The sequence below is a fragment of the Planococcus citri genome, chromosome 3 (assembly GCF_950023065.1).
Source record: "Planococcus citri chromosome 3, ihPlaCitr1.1, whole genome shotgun sequence".
Lineage (NCBI taxonomy): Eukaryota > Metazoa > Arthropoda > Insecta > Hemiptera > Pseudococcidae > Planococcus > Planococcus citri.
The window spans coordinates 42,050,221-42,072,526 of record NC_088679.1 but is presented as its reverse complement, the minus strand read 5'-3'; the positions used below and the strand labels follow the sequence as shown (position 1 = coordinate 42,072,526).

Sequence of the window (22,306 nt, the reverse complement as noted above, 5' to 3'; positions counted from 1 at the left end):
TCATATTCAATTCAATACTTTGAGTGATAATTTAGGTTAATTGTTGAGGGCAGTTGAAGTGGTGGGAGGGCGAGGCCGCGAGGGTTAGATAAATTTCCCGCTTCTGTAAAGGCAACCTTTTGATTTTTGGACACGCTTATCAGTTATCAGTTATCACTGTGTAATTCCAATTTTCAAATTTCAAGTCGAGTTTTGTTTTGGAGTTTCTGAAATTTTGATCATTTTCATGCTTGACTCAGTTAATTCTGAAATGAAATATCATCATGTTTCTTCACATCACCACAATTAAAGGGCATATCTATTCTCTAGTTCCTCATCTTGAAGTTCAGATACATATACCCGGATCCCGGAAAAAGAGATGGAATCAGGGAATGAAATTGAAGATGAAAACAGTCCATGTTTTTCTTAGAAAGTAAGTGAGCAATTAATTATAGTATGATCGTTCAATTAAGTAACTATGTACATTTACGTATTGTAATTGTAAATTACTCGCATCTGATTTAATGTCTGTTTAATAGGAAGAGAATCAATAGCTTGTGGTGCAAAGTGAATAACTATACCACATTGTTAATAGACACCCGCCGCATCCTGACGCAAATAAAAAATTTATAAACGTAAAAGGTGCAAAGCGAGACGACGTAGTCTTTCGACACCGGTGGCAGTTTTTCGGATACCTTTGCTCGAATATAACGTGCGCGCCATGGTTTCTACTTGTCGTCTCTTACTTACGTTAAAACGTTTGATTCGGTGAAAAAGCGATGTCGTCGGTGCGAACATATCACTTCGGTTAATTTTCTAAATCGTCATGATTTATCATATCCAGAACCATCAAGTAAGTTGTTTTCAAAATACACATTTTCAAAAAGTTGATACAGCTACAAATCGAATGTTTACTTTCCGAATGTGGTTTTTTACTCTAATAAATTACATCAAGTATTACTACGCGGGGTAATAAAATTGTCACATTGTTAAAGTGACCGAAAATGGTATTTTCGCGAGCATTTTCATGTAAGCAGAAGATTGAAGCGATGTTTTCACATGTGGATACTATCAATTTGGTAACTTTTTCTCTCTAAAAAATAAACTCTTGTATGTACTTGACAAATTTATACTATTTTTAACCTGTAACTAGTATTTTTCATCAAGTATGAAAAAAATAGGCCAAAAATTTGAAATTTATTAAAATTAATAAATGGATAAAATTTTTAAAACCTCGAAGCAATTAATGAATTATTTAATGAAAAAAAAAAAAAATCGCCCCGAGAAATGCTTTGCAATTACCTATGGTACGATGCATAAAATGTTGTGTTAAAGAAGAAAAATTAAAAATAAACAACTTTTCTTTTTAGTAGTAGGTAGTTAGTTAGAAAGTAACTACAAAGAGAAAAAAATATCTATTTTATTTAAATGGAAGTCAACCAATATGTGACTTTTTTTTTACATTCTCAGGTATTACTTTGATTAAAACAGGAACATATTCATTGAATATATTCCTCGTGGGTATTTTGTTTTTACTTCATTTCAAATCAAAAAGTGAACTTACCTATCTACTTTCTTTAGTGTATAATGTCACAGTTTCAAGAAATATCTATTAAAGGTTTTTTAAGGGTGTGATTTAATACCACGACAAAAAAGGGCGTCAGCACGACAAGCATAGGCACTTTCACGCCAGAAAAATCATTTTCACGACTAAATTGGAAATTCCCGACAATAAAGAGCTTACCCCGACATAAAAGGTACTCCAACGACAAAATAATGTATCAAACGACGAATTAAAAAATTCACGACATTTAATTACTTTCCACTGCTATATAAGGCAATGCACGACAAAATTTTTCTATCAAAAACAGGCGTTTCACCGACAGAAATAAACGTTTCAAAATATTAAAATGATACCAAAAAAACGAAGTAGGTATGTAAAAAATTGCTCTTTATAGAAGTAATGTTTTGTGGACTTTGATGGATGACCCCCTTCGTTTTTTGACCTCAGGTACGAAAAGCGAAAGGGGGCTAAGGAGAGACAGTTTGCCCCCCCCCCTCCGGTTCCGCGAAAGTAGAAAAAAATTTGGAAATTGTGAGAAATTCAAGAAAGTTAGGAAAATACAAAAATTCCAACAATATTTTAGTTTCAGTTTTCAAAAATTCAAATTTTTTACAATCATGTATTTAATTATCGTTTATTTGTCGTCAAAATGGCCGATCTATCCTCAAAATTCTCATTTTTTTGCCTAAGATTTTTCCCTCGCTTCGCTTAGGTCAATTTGGTTCTCCTCTACTGAGTCACAATTTCACTCAAATTTTTTAAAAAGAAACCCTCAGTTGATCATTTGTTAAAATTTGTACAAAATATAAACGTAATTGAACTCATAATGTTCTGTCCTGTATGAAATTATTTTGTCGTGAATACTGCTTATCTCGTTATTAAATTGTAGTCGTTCATAAATACTTTATTGTCGGGCGTCATCTGGCGTGGAACTTCATAATTTTTCGTCGTTCATTCATCTTTTATGAACGAAAAAATGCTTGTCGTGATGACGCCCTTTTTCGTCGTGCAAAAAATATTTCCCCGTTTTTTAATGTTCAATTGTCTAATATTTTATGATGTACTTAGCTGGAATTGAGAACTCAGATCAATTTGATGCATTTTTCGGTTTAAGTGTAGCAAGCATACCGATGTGTATGAAAATAATGTATACGAGCGACAGAATTACTTTTTGTAATATATTTTCCCTAGTATACATCTACCCATTTAGTTCTAAATGATGATTGTAATAATTACGGCTGAAAAGTTTCAGCTAAGATAATTATGTCAACATTAATACGTAAAAGGAATAAGGAACACGCTGAACGTAAGGCAGTTTGAGGAAGAACACGTGGACTATAATTACCCAAAAGGCAAAAGCTGAAAAGTTACATTTAAGCGAATAATTAGCTCGAGTTGCTTATTCTGATGCATGTGTGACTTTCTTTTTTCAACGGCTGTTGAATAGAACTTTCATCTCAATCATAGTTTGATAAATGATGAGTTCTGCTCTCGTAAAAGTTATAAAAGCCGAAAGTATCAAAGGTCCACGATGTGATTGCGTATTGTATAGTTGACAGTTATTGATTGTTAAACGTAAAGCATATTTTTAGCAATCAGTTTGCGTCGGTTTATTAACAAATCATGCATTTCGCCTACTCAAGCGTGTTTTTCGATAATGTTGATTAAATTTTACCAAATTTATCGCCAGAATGGGTCTTTAAGCTGTGGTGACAAAAACGAATAGGTAGAACACGTACATGTAGTACATATGTACAGGGTGCCCAGAAATATCGAGTACCCCTAAAAAAGTTCCTACTAAAATACTTCGGTTGGTTACAGTGAATGATAATAATGATAGCACATGATTGGTTGTTGGACTGGAGAGATAATATTTCACCAATCATATGCATCTATTTCACGTTGCCAACCTATATTATTAATGAAAAACTTTCTTAGGGGTACTCGATATTTCTGGGCACCCTACTCTTATACCTTCGGTGTTACCTTGTACGTATCCAATGAATGAAAGTACCTACCTACGAGTAATTCTCCCGAATTTACGACACGTTGCTAAGCTAAGTAGGTATTTTACCCTCCAGAGCGTAAGAATATCCTGTGTATACCTTGTACCTAGACCTACAACCATTCATCAAATTAGTATGAAGTAAAATTTGTTCGTATAGGTAAATTAATTTTTTTCTCTACAAAATACCAAACATTAAGTAGCACCGCAATTTAAATACATACACCGCATACACGAATTGATATCAATATAACGGATCTAAATAAAATATTCAAACTTAACCCTTTTCCTTTCAACACAGTGGTATGTTCGTCCACGGTGTTCTAGTCCCACTATTTGCATTTCTATGCGTAGTTCTTTTGAGGAAAAAAAAACATTCGAACAAAATCCGAATTTTTATGAACGACAAAATGTAATTAACTTTAAAAGGAAATCCAATTAATCCAAGAAAAAATATAATTAAAATTCGGCTTAAGATTTTAGCAATAATAATAATTTAATTAAAATTTGAAAAGCAGCATTGTTTTCAACCAAAGTAAAAAGGCTAATGAAAGTGAAAGATCTGCGTAAAATAGTTTAAGTTGAAACTCGCTCAGAGCTCAATCAAAATTTATTCAGGTGATGAAAACTTATTTCAGTTGTTTTGTTTGTTGATTTCATTGCGTAGTTTTTCTGGGTTGACATTTCACTTCCACCCTTGATGAAATAAGTAATTGTGAAATCGTCCGGAATGCTGTTTCTCGAATAAAAATTAGGTCTATACTTATTCAAACGTTACAAGAGAATCATTTATGTAAATCTCGACAATTCTAAATTTTAAATGTGATTGTCAGATTCATTTCAGCTCTAACTGTGTGTATTTAATTTTCACGAAATAGTTGGACTTACTATCTATACATTTAATAATGTAATAATGATGTACATATTAAGCCAAAATTATCGGTTGAACGACAAATGCGTTCAGACTGACGTATGCTGATGAGACCGTCATGTCAATGGAAAAGCAATACGCTTATGCATGAAATAGCGTGAGAACTACTTCTGAAATTCTGCATTGTTTTAATTTGTGTTTCTCACCACATTCGATTTAATTAACCAAAAATTAAGCGTTGCACCACAACGAAACCTTTTTGCCTTTAAATGAGCCTTTCTGCATGAAAACACTGCACCCTGTTCAAAAGCTTTCCCTTGTAAAAATACTGTAGAGTTGAAGAATTCCGAAATTCCGGATAAGCTTCGTGAATAAACAAAGTAGACTATTTTTCATAATTAAAATGTTTTCGGATGGCGTGGTTGCTTGAATTGTGTACGCTTTCTTCTGTTTATTATGCTTTTTTTTTTAAATAATTTTTTCCGCTTGAAATTGAATCGAATTTATCCATTAATAATTTTTCTTCAAGTTGAAAGACGTTCTGTGTTCATCTTTTTCCTTCTTCGATTCTTCATCATGCCTTTCTCGTCAGGTTTTTAAAATTTTTTGTGCGCAGCGAAGTACGGACATTGATTTACAATGATTTTTTCATTCTCTAGGATCGTAATATTTGAGAAAACAGTGATTTAAATTCGTAAAGCTAAAAATGTCACAAAACGTGCCTATCTGATATGCCTTGCTTTGCTTTTCGTTTGCATGACCATGAACCAAATGGGTAGGCAGGCAGGTATAGGTCTAGGTACATGTAGACAATAAAATTCAAGGAAATGTAAAACCTGAGTATATTTTGATAAAATGAGAAAATATGAATGTACGAGGTGGATGTTTTTTTTATTCATTCGCACGTGAAAATTATTTTTAAAAAATGTTACACATTTTGAGTGTTCAGAAAATGTGAAATCGCAATTTCCTCGAAAAGAAAACTAGCGTAAATTCTATGGCTTGTGCTGTGCTGGACACTCATTTTGACCCTAAAATGTGGACAGTTGTATTCATGAATGTTACATGTGTTGCCTATTTGAAAAAAAAATTATAGTCGAACGCATTTCATATTCTTCACGCGCAAAACATTTTACGTTTTATTACCTTCCATCGAATGTATGTAAATTTCACATAGGATTTCTGTTTGGTAGGATTATTTTTCAGTGAATTTATGGAGTTACGGTGAAATCTTATGTAACAATGTAATTGTAAGAAAAAAGTTGCGGAATATCTTGGTGAGAAATTTTACGAGAGGTAGAAATATCGTATCAAAATTGTATCTCTAGTCACAAGAAATAGTAATTGAGGATGATTTCTTATGGACATGCCATTGCACCTGCAATCTGTGGTTAAGCAAACATACGTGTATAGCGTGTACTGCATGGGTCAGTAAAAGTTGCATAATGCCTTAATGCCTCGTCAGAAAGCTGCGATTCTACCCTAAAATATCCCAGGCCCATATACGTATTTTTTTTATTTTGATTTTGAACTTTTTAAAGGATGAAACGAAGTCAAAGGAATGAAAATTCTACCTCATAGGTATATTTCGAGGTAACTTTTTCAGCTATTAAAATCACTCTCGAGCAAAATTTTCCAAATGATATCATTTCACTAGACTCGCAGCAAAACCAACGATCCAATTTTTATTTCCTCCCTTCGATTTTTTTTTGGCATTTTTCATTATTTTTATACTTAGTACGAGTTTCCTGCATTGAATTTTGTAGGTACCTTGGGATCGAAGGAGAATGAGTTCCATTCTAATGAATGAGCTGAGATTATATTATTTTATATCGCGCCTGACCGTTGATGAACTAATGAGTAAAATGAGGACAAAAAATTTTCAGAAGTTTCCTTATTATGTGACTTACCTATTGTTATTTCTTACCTATCGGTTATTACATTATTATTTCAATTTTTTTATTTAGAGAGAGAGGACCATATTTTATTAATTAATTTTTACTATTATTCCTACCGATTTCTCATTCCGAATCACGTGACATACTAATAGTAATTCCTTTCAAAAATTTGTGCATTCACGTTTTCCTTTCGGGCTTTTCCACTTTCCTTGCACATTTAATTTGACGAAAGTCATTTTCGTTTTCCGCGTGCTCTTGTTGAATTTAAAATTTCTTATCTTGTTTTATTATTATTTTTAAATGGAAAGCGAGAATTGGTGTTCTCTGTTTGAATTCAAATGAAAATAAAATCATTCAAGAAGTATAATGAAGATTTTTTTCTTTGCAGCTAACGATGTGAGACGTCCATAAATCCATTAGACCCAATGTTGCGAGTAGACGATTGCGTTGTGCTGCGGCGGGTTTCGATGGGCGGCGGAGAAGAGAATCCGGAACCACCGATTCCAACGCAAAGTTTAAACCGTAGGGCGAGTCGAAGTAAGCATAAATTGTTACTTAACATTTCATTTTTGTGGTTGAATTTCGTAAAATTGAGCGTCTTCATACTGATCCGTCGAATTACCTACCTCTGGCAATTGTGCCCAAGTCATTTGATTTCGCTCATTACGTTATACAAAATTTATTTATAAAATTAAATGTAAGTAACCGGAATCAGTATTTTAAAGTTTTCTCTATCATTTTAAATTAATTTGTTCTTTTTTGATTTTTTTTTTCAATTTTTCGAGAAAAACCGCAATATTTCGAATGAGGAATTATCATTTTCAAATTATATAACCTTTGAATAGGTATCATATCGCATAACCTAAAATGAGAATTTATTAAGAATAATGATAATTGTCGAATCATACCATTTCGCAAACCATTTTTCATGGTGGTATCTGGTATCGTTGTGAGAATCTATTTATGTAGAACTTTTTTTTCCTACCATGTGTACAATACTTATTGCTATTTTAAAACGAGAAAAAAAAACATCACACGTCATTCATGTCGCTGGATTGCGTCATTCCGTTTTTCACTTTTTTTCCTCTCATGAAAAAATTTCGCATCTCATTTCTTTTTTTGTTCTTATAATTTTGACTATTTGTTCTTATGCGAGTTTCACTTTCAATGTAAGATGTTGGAATTTTCTTTGTATTGTTTTAAAAGCCTTTCAACGTACATAAACGAAGTGAGGCATATTTTATGTAGGCACTTCATTTGCGTACATTTTGGTGCGAGTGACAGTTTTCCCCCATGTAACATGTATCTTGTGGTGGAAATTTGCGCTGGCTTTCTTATTATTAAAAAGTTTCCAGACTTTTTGGACGAACAAATGTTTTTGTGGAATGAAAGTAATATTTAATGAACGCGCATTAATTAATTTTTTTAAAACGAAGTTTCTGTTGGTACAATATGAGAAAGCAAATTGTAAAATAAACGACAAGAAATAAAATACGAAGTTCCATTTTAGAAGAATTCCAAGTTTGGAATATTTTTGATAGCGGAACAAGCGCCGCGCTGTAGCGTGGCTAACAATATGAATTTTATATAACTACTTATCTACCTATTTTCCCCCTTATGAATGACATTGTATTAAAAGGTACTTGCCTTTTTATAAAAATTTTCCGCTCGTGCGTAGGAATCTACTTCAAAAGTTTTTATTTCGGTAGTTTGAAAAATGTGTATTTTGTTAGGGCTGTTATTTTCTATCGTGAAGATCATAATGTCAAGGAACTAAACTAATTTTCATGCGAAAAAACTTCCACATTTTTCTGCAAGCAACAGATTAAAAGATAGGAAGTCTTGAAACATTGTTGTTGATATTGCGTTATACTCTCGAATTTGATTGGATTATTCACAAAGTTGTCTCAAATTTAAATTAATTAAATTGATAAATTGACGATACAATTGAATGTAATGTTTTCGCATTGGTGTCTGATAGAAGAGGTGTCGAAGGAGGGAAGGAGTGATCATTTTGCAGCTATTTTCTGAAGAAAAGTTTACAAGAGAGGTATACCATCCGACGGAAAAAATATTCGAGTCCGAACAATAAAAAATATCTATCTCATGAGACCAAATTTTAACTGCTGCACGTATTTTGATTTTTGATGGACGCTTATTTTCCACAAGATACTCAAAATTTGATAAAATCAACTAGGAAAACTGAAGTTTGGTTTAAATGCTGCGTATATTTCACCTATTAAATCAATTGGTGGTCGTTTCGAGCCATTTTAAAGTTTCCATCAAGTTTTTGGAATTTTTAGTTTTAGGAGAATTGCCATAAAAAGGAACCAAATCGTCAAAATTGGGAAATTTAAAAACTCTATGGAGGTTCTAGAACGACTTGAACCTTGAAACCATCATCATTCACCAGTAGATTCAGGAGGCCAAAAGTGAAACAGTATAGGTCCAAATATTTTTTAGAATTGAACTTTCTTTCTGGAACAATTATCAACTCCTAAGTACATATATTGAAAACTTCACTGCTGTGCATGAATTATGATAAACTATAAACTATAAAATTAATAGGTACCTACGTTGTTTATTTTCAGTATCAAATCTAAAGAATGAGCTGGTACTGCATGAAGCTGTGATCAAAAATGACGTAGAGGCTGTTCGAGAAGTGATGAAAGAACCTTTGGATGTTAACTCTAGAAATAATGTAAGTATACTCGTACCTGTACAATATTTATTTCGAAAACATGTCGTAGATATTGTGATAAAACAGCGTAACGCTGAAGTAGCTGAAGAAGAAATGAATTGTACGAGTATATATCGAACCATTTTTTATTTACTTATCTCATTTTCCGCCGAAATTCACGTCACAGAGATTGTAAAATGCAAACATAAATGAGGCAGCGCGTAAATTTGTTGTTTTAAAACACGAATTTTTCTCGTTTCGGCGTGGCCATAATTGTCAAGAATTTTCGTGATTTTGAAATGTGTATTATCTGTTGTGTATGGTAATTTTCATTCATCATTGCACCCTTTATTTACATTATTTATCGTATTTTTGCGGTACGTGTCTGGAATATTGTTTCGTGAAATACGTATAGTTAATCCGCGAGGTAGGCTGCAGTGAAGCATTTCGTCGTCGTCTTTAGAAAACACATTTTAAAGTATACATAGTTAGTACAAGTTATCAAGTCGTAGGTGGGTAATATTTTCGAAATATCCTGATTTTCGATTTTGCTACCGTCTGTTTCATCAGCTTCATTCATGATAAAATTTCAAGAAATGAAATAGTTAGTATGAATTGAAATTAGCGCTTCTCTATATTTTAATGATTTGAAAAAATAAAAAAAAGGTTGATTGTTGGAATTCACGATGTTTTTGTCTGGTTCTGTTTACTCGAGAATATTTTGATGCTAATAATGTTTTAAAACAAAATGTGGATTGTGTGTACTAACTATGTTCATTACCTACTTCCTTGTTCTTTTTTTTTCGGCTGAAAAAGTTAGTCTAAATCTAATTATTTTCGAGTCGACTGTCTACCTACTTGGCTTAACTTTTTAAGTGAAAAAAAAGCTTTTATTTAATTCGTTCGCTTAATCTCTTTAATTTATACCTAATTCGCGCCTGTACCTACTTATATGTTTTTTAAATTAGGTTTTTTGTTCAAGTTCCGATTGTGAGAATTGTTTCAGATTTTCTCCCTCTCTATACCATAATTTAAAACTCGTGTGCATTTTACACTGTACACCTACCTAGATCTACGTAAAAAAGAAAGAACCAGTAGCGTGAAGTAACGGTAACAAATGCAGTTTAAAAACTGTCAGTGAATAATTAATATTTTTCGAGTTTTGGCCGAGTTTTGTAATTAATGAAGCTTGTGTGGTTTTGATGTTTCGAATCATACATATGAGAAGGATTACCACCAAGTGTACGTTAATTTTTGCGTTTAGCGTACCTACCTCTTTTTTTTCGTAACACAAACAAGGATACGTTTTTTTATTCGAAACAATACTTTGCAAACAAATATCGTATCGCTAATAATACTCACACGTGATAAGTGACTTGAAAAGACGACTGAGTGGTTTCAGCAACAATAGTTTTTACGCCAAGATAACACACGAAATATAAATTCAAAATATGGCGCAAAAACTTGCGGATAGTGTCGATACGTCAGAAAAATGATGAATTTTCAAAATACAACAAAAGCCTAGGGAAAAAAATGATGAATGATATGGCTGGAGGACCGTAGGAGATTTTTTAACTTGTACACATCCCTACATATATCTAATAACTCTCTTGGCTCTGTTCTGCAGTCATCCTCCGGCGTTAAGTCGAAAAATGACGCGTCTTGTAAAGCATTTCGTCGATATGTGCTGCGAGCTTCTTAATTTTTTAGATTGAAAAATTATTACTGAGGAAATAGCTCTGTTGGGAATAGACCTCCTGCGAGTAAACATATCAGTCTGTGAAAAACGGAAATTTATTGACCAGAAAGATGTTCTTAAACACGTCTTATTTCGACAAATATTTTCAGCGATTTCATATACTGCTTGATGATTTATCAAATTGTATTTATTGTTAAATGTTGAGGGATATTTTTGGCAGAAAAATCATTTTTTGATTCACTGGTCACTTACTTTATTTTGTATTCAAATGCAATTTTAATGTCAGATTCTATTTATCGATTAAGCTCCCTTTGTAATCAAAATTAAAATTTTTTCAATTTTTTACGTTTATAAATAGGTTGAAAAGGAATGTTAACCATCCCCCCACCACCCTTTTAAAAAAGTGAAAAGAATGTCTCAGTAGAATTTTTGTGCAGAATAAGCTAAAGAAGTATTTTTTTGAAAAATCATCTTGCATACGGAACTTTTGATCAGGAAACTACTTTTTTCGACACAATACTCGGTCATAACCAAATTTCATACCCTCCTTCCCCTCAATCGCGACAAAAATTTGTTCAGTTTCATCCCACAGCAGTATGTAGCTCCTCCAATTTTGATATTTGTGAAAATCATTGTAACGAAATAACTCTTCTCAACAGTCATTTGCCGTTTCAATGTGCCACACTTACAAGGGAGGTGCCCCAGGTGACATGCACCGATTTCAATGATTCTTGTACCACTGGATAGAGGACATCGAACATAGTCACCACGAAATTTTCAGCTGTTGAAGTTGATATTTCGATTTTTCAGAGCGATTTTTCGTTTTCACATAGGCTACCTATAAATTTTGAAAAATTGGCCAAAAGTAGTCGGCGCAGGTCGCATACCGAAACCTTCAATATTATTTGGGCATTTCAATACATATGATAAGACTAGCTCACGGTGAAATTTCAGCTGCTGAAGTTGATATTTCAGCATTTCAGGGCAATTTTTCGATTTTTTCAAAATTGCAATGTGAAAATCGAAAAATTGCCCTGGAAGGCTGAAATATCAACTTCACCAGCTGAAAATTTGGGGTTGGACTATGTTCGATGTCCTCTATCCAATGATGCAAGAATCGTTGAAATCGGCGAATGTCACCTGGGGCCTGGGGTGCTCCCTTGTTATTAAAACAATTTATAAACTTCCTAATTTCGATTTTCTACAAATGGTCAATAATTATGAAATTTCAAGAAATGTAGTTTCCTTATAACTTAGTTTTTCCAATATTAACATTTTGCAGATACATTCAGCTCGAGGTAGAAAATTTTAAAGTAGGGATTTCCAGTTTTTCCAATACATATTAACATTTTGCAGATACGTTCAGCTCGGGGTAGAAAATTTTTAAGCAAGGATTTCCAGTCGTCGATTTCCAGTTGGTCTTCCAAAATAACTAATACCTGCTGGCAAAGTGCCACCATTTGAGTTTAATCCCTTTTTAACTTAGGCTACTTTTTCGTTTATACGACCACATTTAAACAGCCAATATTTCTTAGCAGTTGGTCCTTGCGCTTATCTACATTCATCATTGGCAATTGCATTCCATTGTGAAAATGATTAGATATTGTACATATTACATATACATATACAATCTACTTACCTTTTTATTGCTAGGGATAGTATGTACTATCTATTTCATACCTTTAGTTCCTACATAAATTCATACGATGTGTTTTAATTGCGTATTTATGATTTCAACAAAGGAATAAGGTTCATGTTAATTTTAGATCTAAAAATGTTTTTTTTTTTTTTTTCAAAAAAAAAAGTTTAAAGCAGCAAAATTACGCGTAATATGTACATTGTATAATCATCTTTAAATGATTATTCAATTCGGTATGAAATCGGTGCGAGAAAATGTTTATCACGTGCCAATTTTTTAAATAAACATGTTTAACAAAACAGAATCGTGCGGAACTAGAAAATGCGTAAAAACAGATTCAAAATGTAAATATCTATAGGTAGATATTGGTATTGGTTCGAGAAGCAATTTTATTAACTCACTTACTGTCAGACAATAATTCTTGGTACACATTGTTTGAAATTTCTTAGCTTGAAAACACAAATAAGAAATGCAATGCGCAGATATAATTATTTATAATGTTGTTTTTAGCCAATAAGAAAAACAGTCTCCTGTTTTAACATCAGTTGTGCGATTGAAAACTTCTCAGAATATGATGTTGTTAGGTTGAAATGCCGTTTTAAATCTTATATTTTGGTAACCACTGCGGTAACTTCCTCGAGGAAGGTATTTTGTACATCACAGTGTCGAAAAGTTAAGCGGTTGCGATTGTGGAATTCGATTTTAACTTTATATCAGATATGAAACTTCAAAATACCTATGTATAATTATAAAATCATAACGCGTAAAATACTTACGCACTGTTTCAAAAATCATGTTCGTATTGTCGATGATTTGAAATTCCAATCGAATGTAAGTTTTTGCGTTAGTAATAATTGCGATGTGGAGCGCCGGAAAACAAAAATCAACTTTGAATGAATTGAAAATTCTATTTCTCTGTCGAACCACGCTTGGTTCCGTTCAAATCTTTGAGTACCAGTTGGAAAGGTTCCTATGTTGGAAATTTTTTATCACACAATTAATTTTTTGAGCAAAACTAAGGGTCCCACAAAAAAGTCGAAAAGAAATGAAATCTCTAAAGAATATGAATCGTTTTTCTCTATAAATGGCTTCGTTTTTTGAGACATTTGGAACTTAAGTTGAAATGCTTATTCAACTTTTGACTGAGAAATTTGAATGTTTGAAAATCAATTTTAAGAAAAAGTGAGAACCCACTGAAAAAAAATCAGAGAAACAAAATTGATGAGACATGAAATTTCTCACTTGTAGAGCGTTATTAAGTTTTTTTCTGGAAGGCGATTTTTAAGATACCTATTTCGACAAAAAATCCGAAAATTCAAAATGATGAAATAATTATTGCTCTAGCCTTTATTGTGGTTCCTGAATGATACCTTCATGATATGAAGGTACGTTACGTATTAAGTAAAATACATGATATCTACTCAGCTTAAATATTATAGTGATAACGCATCAAAAACTCAAGTACATACTTACATACTTTAACCCAAGTCGAGTGTTATTTTATTCTCGAATCAACAAATTTATAAAAGTTGTATGTAGCGTACTTGGGTATAGGTAGAGCAGGTATCTTGAAAGTTTTTGTCCAACGAACTTTGAAATGAGGAATTGATTGAAAGAAATCATAATAATTTTTGTATACTTTTTACAGTTTTTTTCGACAAACGTTTTTGTAACTCTGTTTACCAAAGTTTTATGTACACTGCCCGAAAGCCCACGTGTTGCGATACTTAATTTCTTTTTTACGAGTTTACTCGCGTGGAATTTAATTCATTTTATGGTCATTATGAAGTTTGGTTTCAATCGTACTTTTGCTACAAAGATTTTTCAGATTCAGTCTAGTGTACCTACATATTTAAAGCGTCTTTTTATTATAAAGGATTTATTTTTTCTCGAGTCAGAGATCAAAACAACTAATTCGTGAAATTTTCGCTGTCTCTAATTACGATACCTACAGAACATTAGAGCTTTAATATAACAGATGGAATTTTTTTCTCGTAATTTCAAGTAAGAATGGAAAATATCTTCGACAAAAATTTATACCGGATTTGTTGAAAGGAAACACCGGTGTAAGTAAATGGAAAATAAAAATACTTTAATTAAATTTACGTACAGTTATATCTGTGTTTCATATTATGCGATTGAATTTCACCAGCTCTAAACGACAAGCCACGTTATCGTGCCTGGAATCTATATTATTAAATAAATGAAGAAACATGATCTGAATTGAGTGATAGTATTTTTCCCTGCTGAGAGCAGTTTCTTTATAGGTACGTTATATTATAGCTGATGTATGGTGCCAAACGAATTGAAATTTGAACAAAAATGTAATATATAGGTACCTACATCAGAAATTTAAATTGAAAATATCATTCGGTAACGATTTTCTAAAACTACTTTGTTATTGCTTTTAAATATTTAATAAAAAAAATTTATACAAGCTTTTTATGCTACGGAAGCTTTGATTTTCAACTTTGATGTTTTTTTTTATTGTAAAAAAAATTATTTGCATTTTTATGATGCTAAGAAGTGCTGAAAAAAATGAACGATCATAAAAGTCGTATGCTATGGATCAACAATGTTGTAGACGGAATTTAGGTAGATAGAGATAGGTACCTAAATGATACGTGTATATGCGAGTGTGCCAATAATAAATATAATCATGTTGGAAAAACGTAAGCTAAACAAAAAAAAATTGCTCAAACTTTTTTATTTTTTAAATCATAAAATGACAAATTATATTGACCTCATTTCCGCTGTGAATTTATGTGTTAGCTTTGACACTAACGTGTAATCGTGTATGTATAGGAATTAGCTACTTCTGAATTGTAGATATTGTTTTCTGTCAACCTTAGAGATGTGTCTGGGATTATGGCGAATTATGAATTTATAATGGTTGCAAATGTGATACTTGATCCATCGTGTATGCATTGCATAACATACTCGTGTTTAGCAGTACCTAAACCTATATGCGTTGTAGGTACGTCTACGTACTCTTACAATGTATGCTACGAGTTCCGATATCAATTGTAAGTGATTTAATAATTAACATAGGTATCGTGATAGTTTTCAAATTTCTATGCTTGTAGTGGTATTCGTGGATGGTTATTTACAAGGGTGGGTCGTTTTTTCAACTTTTTCTGAATTTTGATGGAGGCTAAAATTATGGCCAAATGACCTCAATTAGAAACGGGGAAAATTTCAATTTGTTGGCCAACATTTGATTTTACTCCCTCCAGACTCGAGCTCAAAGTTTTGAAAATGTGAAAAAAATTATGTACCTAGGCTACTTAGTTGTTTCAATTTTTTTTGAAAAAAAAATTTCAGCTTAGATGGTCTTTTGACGTTTTTAGTAGGTACATACTTGCATATGATGGCTTTTCATTTTTACTCAATTCAATTAAGAATTCTCAAAATATTCGTTCTTTCTTTTAAAATGTGATGATTTTGTAATCATTTCCTTAAGATGATAAATTGGAATTGAATAACTGATTTACATTTTGTACGTGATAGTGGGCATTAATGGGCCACCTAAACTGAAAACAAAATCAAGTTTTTCTTCTACGCGTATAACATTTTTTTAATTTTCAAAACTTTGAGCTTGTGCTGGGGGGGGGGGGAGGAGATTCAAAAGTTGGCAATAAATTTAAAATTTTCCCTACCCCTTATTGAGGTTGTTTCATCATTTTGCCATGATTTTTTGCTATAATTCATCAAAATCCGAAAAATATTGAAAAACGACCCACCCTATTACTTATCTATTAAGTGTATTGAATTTTTGAAATAATTTGAGCTAATTTTATAAATTTTGGTTTCCATCGTTTAGGTTTCCAATTTATTTATGACGGGGGGAAAATGAGAGAGTGGCTTTGAGAAATCAAAATTTCTTATTTTTTTGTTCTGTAATATGCAATATGATTTTTATTTTTAAACATTTCAGAAAATTTTATCGTTTTTTCCAATTTTCATTTTTTGTATAGAATATCAAAACTGTAAGTAGTATTTTACCTCAAAAATTTTCTTAAAGTTTTTCGACAATTTTCTCATTGGGTTCTTATTCGCGTGGAGCTATTTTTTCGCTTAAATTTTTGTTATCATTATTTGATCAAAATGAAAATAACTTGAGGGGCAACATCGAAAAAAATTCATCAAGTGTAACCTCTTCGTCCTCAAGACTATGAAACAGATTTTAATAATTAAGTATGTGCTTCCTTTCCTATCTCATTTTTGCCATGGATTCATACATGTTGCAATAAGCCTAAGTTTTCTTACCGAAAGTAAATAACGAAAGACTAAAAATAGGTACAAGTACAATCGTAAATTTACACTTTATACTTCTAATTTTTAAAAATGACCAAATGGAAACGTGACTTTTATCCAGTTTTTCAAAAGTCCGAATTATGAAACAGTGAGATAAGTACCAAGAAATATAGAGGTACGTATTTGTAGTGGCCTATACAGTATACATTCTTATTACATCTTTGCGACATAGACTTGAGTCTTGAGACATAAATAGCAAAGTTTTCATTCGCTTATTCAATGTACTTTTTTATTGTAAGTATAAAATAAAGCGAGTAAAAAAAAAAAGTTGAAATAATGTCGTAAAATCTCGAAAAGAACAAATGTAGTGTACCTAACAGATAAGAAAAAACAGAGCCATATTTTCCCTAAAGGTACCTATAGAAATATTTTTTTGTTTATTGCAGAATAAAGCGCCTAACTTCGTTTCTTTATAATTTTGCAATTCTTTTTCGTAATATTAACCAAAACTGAAGTACAATTTATTGTAAGTAAGTACCTACATTACATACATGTATGTAAGTACCTGGAAAACGGTTTGCAAAGGTACAGTACATATAGGTAACAAAAAATTGGGCGTGAGATTGTATACTTACCTATAATATGTAGGTACCTGCTTTACTTACGACGTAGAAAAACTTTTGAACTTCAAGACTCGACGGTGATTCACTCACGTAAAAACTGTCGTTTTATAGTGGTTTTACATTTACCTGCTTACGGAAACAGAATTAAAACCTAATTCATGTCGAAACAAAGCCTTAACGTTGTTATTGTCTAAATGCAAAATCGTTTGATGCATACCGAATTGCTTTTTGATGCATGTTTTTTTTCAAGTTTTTTGTTCGTTTCACTTGGCGTTCTTAGTTGAATTTTTAAAATTCTGGTCGCTGTTTTCGAAATGATTTTTATTTGGATCACAATTCTTTGAATCTACTTTTTATATAATTGAATTTTCCCATTGTTTATGATTTTGCAGCTTAACGAGTCTTTTTAAAAATTTCTTTTCTCAAGATTGAGTAATAGGTATGGTTTTTATTAGAAAAAGAAACACAACCACGTATAAAATTAATTTGAAATTTCGTCTTTGGAATTGGTGCAGGATTTGTTTGATGTTGATAAAAAGATGGAAAATTTGATGAATATGTTGAGTATAAGAATTTTTTCACCGGATTAACGCGTCGAAAAAATGATTGATGGTTGATGATAGAATGATACTTGAGTAATACCTAAAGTGTAACCTTTCGTATATACGTAAACAAATGCCTTGTTACGAAATTGAAAAAGAAAGATGCGAATTACGAAACGAGACAGATTATGTTGTTGTTCATATTTTCATTATGTGTGTATGCATATTGCCTACATCTACTCCTATGAATAAATGCATAAAAGCAACGGAGTGCAAATTATAGTTCAACAAAGTGGGTAGTGGGTAGGGGTACATACTTACGTGTATTTGGTTGTAAGTACTCGTAGCTAGGTACTTACTTTAAAAATTGATTGTTTCATTTTCGGTGACTCTTGTAGCACATAATTAATCGACCGTTGTCAGTCTTCTTTCGTGACTGCTAATATTCAGCAGCACGTAATCGAAATTAGACTAGTAGACGTACGTGGGTGGAATGGTTATTTTTGTAATTGTACGCATATGGGGAAAAATTACTCCCAAGGAATCTAATGAAAGCTAAAACGCGTTATTATTATTCGATTTTTCGAAGAAAAAAAATGGCATATTAGCAAACCTTGCTATGTTTTTAACAATTTGGAAATTCTACACATTTTATCGTCACAATAAGAATGGAATGAGGTTGAAAAGTTTGAAGGTATGAAATTCATTTAAGTAAGTGAAAATGATGATGGCCTACATGGACAAAAAACACAGAATGAAAAGTATAATGCATACGAATTGTAAAGATTGAACTTGTGAAGTTCATAACGAAATGAACTCGTTCAACCAAGTTTATCCAAATTGTAAACATTGCAGCTCAAGGTTGCGAACTGAACTTGAACTTGTAAAAGTTGAGGAACTTGGCTAGGTATACCCATTACACAATGATGACATAAAACTGTAACTTGTTGGAAAAATCTTCAAAAATAGAATTCTTTCGCTTTCTACATTTCAAAGTACCCTTTATATACTCTCTTAATTTTTCTTTGTTTTGTACTTTTTTTTTTTTTCAAAAATGTGTCTATTTTTTGGGATACTTTCCTTGTGGACATTTTTCGCTCCCGCCTTCTTCTTTCCTTTTCCCTCTTTGAGATTTATTTTCTTCAAATGGGTAAGTATTATATTTATATGATTCGAGTCTCAAGGAAGCTTAGACAACAACTATTTGAGAAATGATTGAAAAAAGTGAATTTATTATCCCTACATTAAAAGATGAACGATTTTCCAAAGTACACTCGCATGGTCGTATCTTTCTCAATTTGCGAATGAATAATTTACGCCATCTTACACCTCAATACTACGCACTTTGTGGGCGTTTATGGTTTTGTGTCCTTAAGAGCGACATGAAAAATTACGTGTGTTGTGGAAATAAGGGGTTGCGGTAGCAATTATTTTAAAATTATTGTTGGATGTAAAATAGGTAGGTATACATATTTGGTTTAATTATAAACAACGTCCTTGTTCGATAATTAGTGTATTAGAGGGTTTTTCCTTGTTACGAATTAAACGTAAATACCTTTGGGTACACGTAGTAGGTAAGAGTTACTTTTTCCTAAATTGCCTCCTTAAGTATGGGAAAATTTCTTTTAGACATTTGCATATTTACTCTACAGTATTATTGGGTTCTTTGTAAAAAGGTTTATTAAATCTCGCGTTATTTTTACCTATTTCATTAAACAATGATTTCTAAAAAAAAAAAAAAAAAAAAAAAAAAATGCTTTGTACTTACCTTATCTGTTGCGGTATACATTTTTTATCATACGATTGTTGCGAGTTCAGCATTAGATTTGTTGTTGAAGCTATATTAGGGACCATAATTAATTTTTTATAAGCGGAGTCGAAGAGTTTCTGACTATAAAAAGTTGAAAAAAAATACATATTCACTCTAGTATACCTATACGTTGGTACAAATACGTAAAAAGAAAAAAAAATGGGTTATTGAAAAGTTATGTAGGTTGTGTGTACTTAACTTACCTACATAATTCTGGCATTTTCAAATTAATTGGCATTGATGAAAAAAAATTACAATACAAATGGGTAAAATCAAGGATCGATTTTATTTTTAACGAGCATAGTTTCATAATATGTAATTTAGTTTAGGTACCTATGTACATTGTACAACGTAGGCATGTAAGTTCAAATAATCTGGAGGATTCCTCGTAAACGTGTGAATCTAAACTCTTAAAGTATCAGTCCTTTGAACTGGCATTATTATTACCTATCAATTTTATAATACCTGCGTATCTAGTCGACCTTAAATTCTAATGTATTTCATTTATTTTTCAGTATGGACGAGCACCGATACATTGGGCTTCTTCGCGAGGCAATATCGAAATAATGGAAATGCTAATAGCTGGAAAATGCGATATAGAAGCAAAAGACAAGGTAATCTGTTCAAATGAATAATTAATTATCAACGTAATCTGGTAATCAATCTTGTTTACTTTCATCGTACGAAGAAAATATCGCAAATGAAAAACTCCGTCAGTCTATTTGTTTTTCTTTCTTTTTTTGAATGTTTTCGTGCTTTCAAAACGAGTGGAAATGCTTCATTCTTAACTTATTTACGCTACGTGTTAGTGATACGAGAATGAAATCACATTATTTATTGAAGAAATAGAAAGGTTGATGGTTTGAAAACATTGTGGCAATTGGGCAAGAGTTAAATCGATTAGCGAACTATTTAGATTATCAATTGTCTGAATTGATTTCGACAAGGCTTTAAAAGAGTGCAATAGCTGTTTTTTTTTTTTTTTTTTTTTTTTTAAAGAAGACTTTATTTCTGAACTGAAAATACCTTATTTGCAAAAATGTGCAAATTTTGAAATTTGCCCATATTGACTTGACTTGACTTCATTTTCTCGCAGAAAAAAAATTGGCCGAGACATTGGGATACCTACTTACTTATGCCGAAAATCTGAAAAATTCTGTTTCAGTTGAGAATAAGTTGAAAAATGAAAGAAGTACGAAAAATTTCCTGTGTAGGTACATATAGCTCCTTCAACCTTCATATTACAGAAATTTGTTCAATTTTAATTATTTTTTTTTTCGAATTATGTATCTCAAAAATATCAAACATTGTCTCAATTTTTTATAATGTCAACGTGGTTGGCTTTTCAACAGTTTCTTGAAATTTCTGCACAACTCCATGGATATCCATTTTTTAGCTAAAAATTGTAACTTTGTAAAAATGTCCTCTGAAACAGTTTCTTGTCACCTCAAACTTATAGTTATTATCTCCCCGATTTGATGGAAACAAGTGGGTGTTTCTGTATTACATTTATTTTAACCCGAGCAAGGAATTCACTATCCTATTAGTGTACCTATCTGGTTCGGTATTATGCAGCAGATAAATTACGAGAAGAAATGAACTGTTTGTTTTCAAGCAATTTACGACCATATATCGAACGTTACACGTAGAGGCACGAGTATTGAAAGATATTACAAAGTTACCTGCCAATAGTGACGTAAATATTTTCAAGTAGGTAATCCCATTTTGACCTGGTTTTACTGTAATTTGATTTTAGGATGTGAAAAGGACAGTTTTAATCATGAAAGAGGAGTACTCGGTTCATCTATGAAATAAAAAAAAGTTACTTTGCAAAAATTCTTCTTTAATTTTCATAAAAGCTGGGTTTCTTCATATGGATTGATGTAGGTAGGTATAGATACAGAGATACCTACATTAAAAAACAATCGCTTTACTATTAAATGAATTGAATTTTAAAAAAAAAGTAATCTTTCAGTTTTGCGAGGGTATTTCATTTAATGGTAAAGTTTACTTGAAACGGATTTTCTTTCTAACCGCAAAAAAGTTCTGAAAATTTGATTAAAAGGGAAAATCTGCATCGTATGTACGATTTTGATGCTCGTTTACTATAATACCGCGGCTTCTGCTTCGTATCTCGTCTTGATCCTTTGAAAAATTGAAAGATAAAATCAGCAAAGGAAAAATTCTTACGTACTCGTATAAGCCATTTTTTGTTTTGTGTATTCCCGATATGATGGGAACGTGTGTGAGCATCTAATGATCAGATTTAGAGCATTGTACAATTATTAATTCATTGTTTAATGTTTGCTGAATACCTATAAGGTGTATATTCGCTCTTAGATCGGCATAAATTTCATATTTTATTTAAATCCGATACGAAAAATATCTTTATACATTTTTAAGTTTGAATAAAAATTTTCAATTTTCCCCCCTGAATTTTCGTTTGTATATAACTTGGATGATTTTTTTTTTTAATATATAGGTACGAGTACCTACTTATAATTTATTGTGATTAAAATTTCTTATAAAACCTCCATTTTTATTGATAGGTATACTTAAGTACATTTACTCACGAGATTCTTGGCATTTTTTTTTCAGTATCGAGCATACGTATAACGTGAACAAAAACATTTAATAATTTTTCCATCGGTGTAAAGTTTTCCAAAACATTAATATAAAAATATCGATGATAAGTGTTTTTTCGTCAGATTACTTTGTATGAAAAGGCCCATCTGGAAT

At 31.8% G+C, this 22,306-nt stretch overlaps 1 protein-coding gene across 3 annotated transcripts in view; it reads left to right on the top strand.

The window, feature by feature from the left end:
- Window positions 1-548: 548 nt before the first annotated feature.
- LOC135842101 (ankyrin repeat and death domain-containing protein 1A-like) overlaps window positions 549-22,306 on the top strand; it is an 83,024-nt gene continuing 61,266 nt past the window's right edge. The window contains exons 1-4 of one of the 3 annotated variants that reach the window (XM_065359453.1): window positions 549-832; window positions 6,706-6,854; window positions 8,909-9,018; window positions 20,083-20,181. In XM_065359453.1, coding sequence (XP_065215525.1) covers window positions 6,743-6,854; window positions 8,909-9,018; window positions 20,083-20,181 — 321 coding nt within the window. In that variant the 5' untranslated portion in view covers window positions 549-832; window positions 6,706-6,742. The remainder of the gene's footprint in view (window positions 833-6,705; window positions 6,855-8,908; window positions 9,019-20,082; window positions 20,182-22,306) is intronic. The other 2 variants (XM_065359451.1, XM_065359452.1) reach the window with 2 other exon arrangements.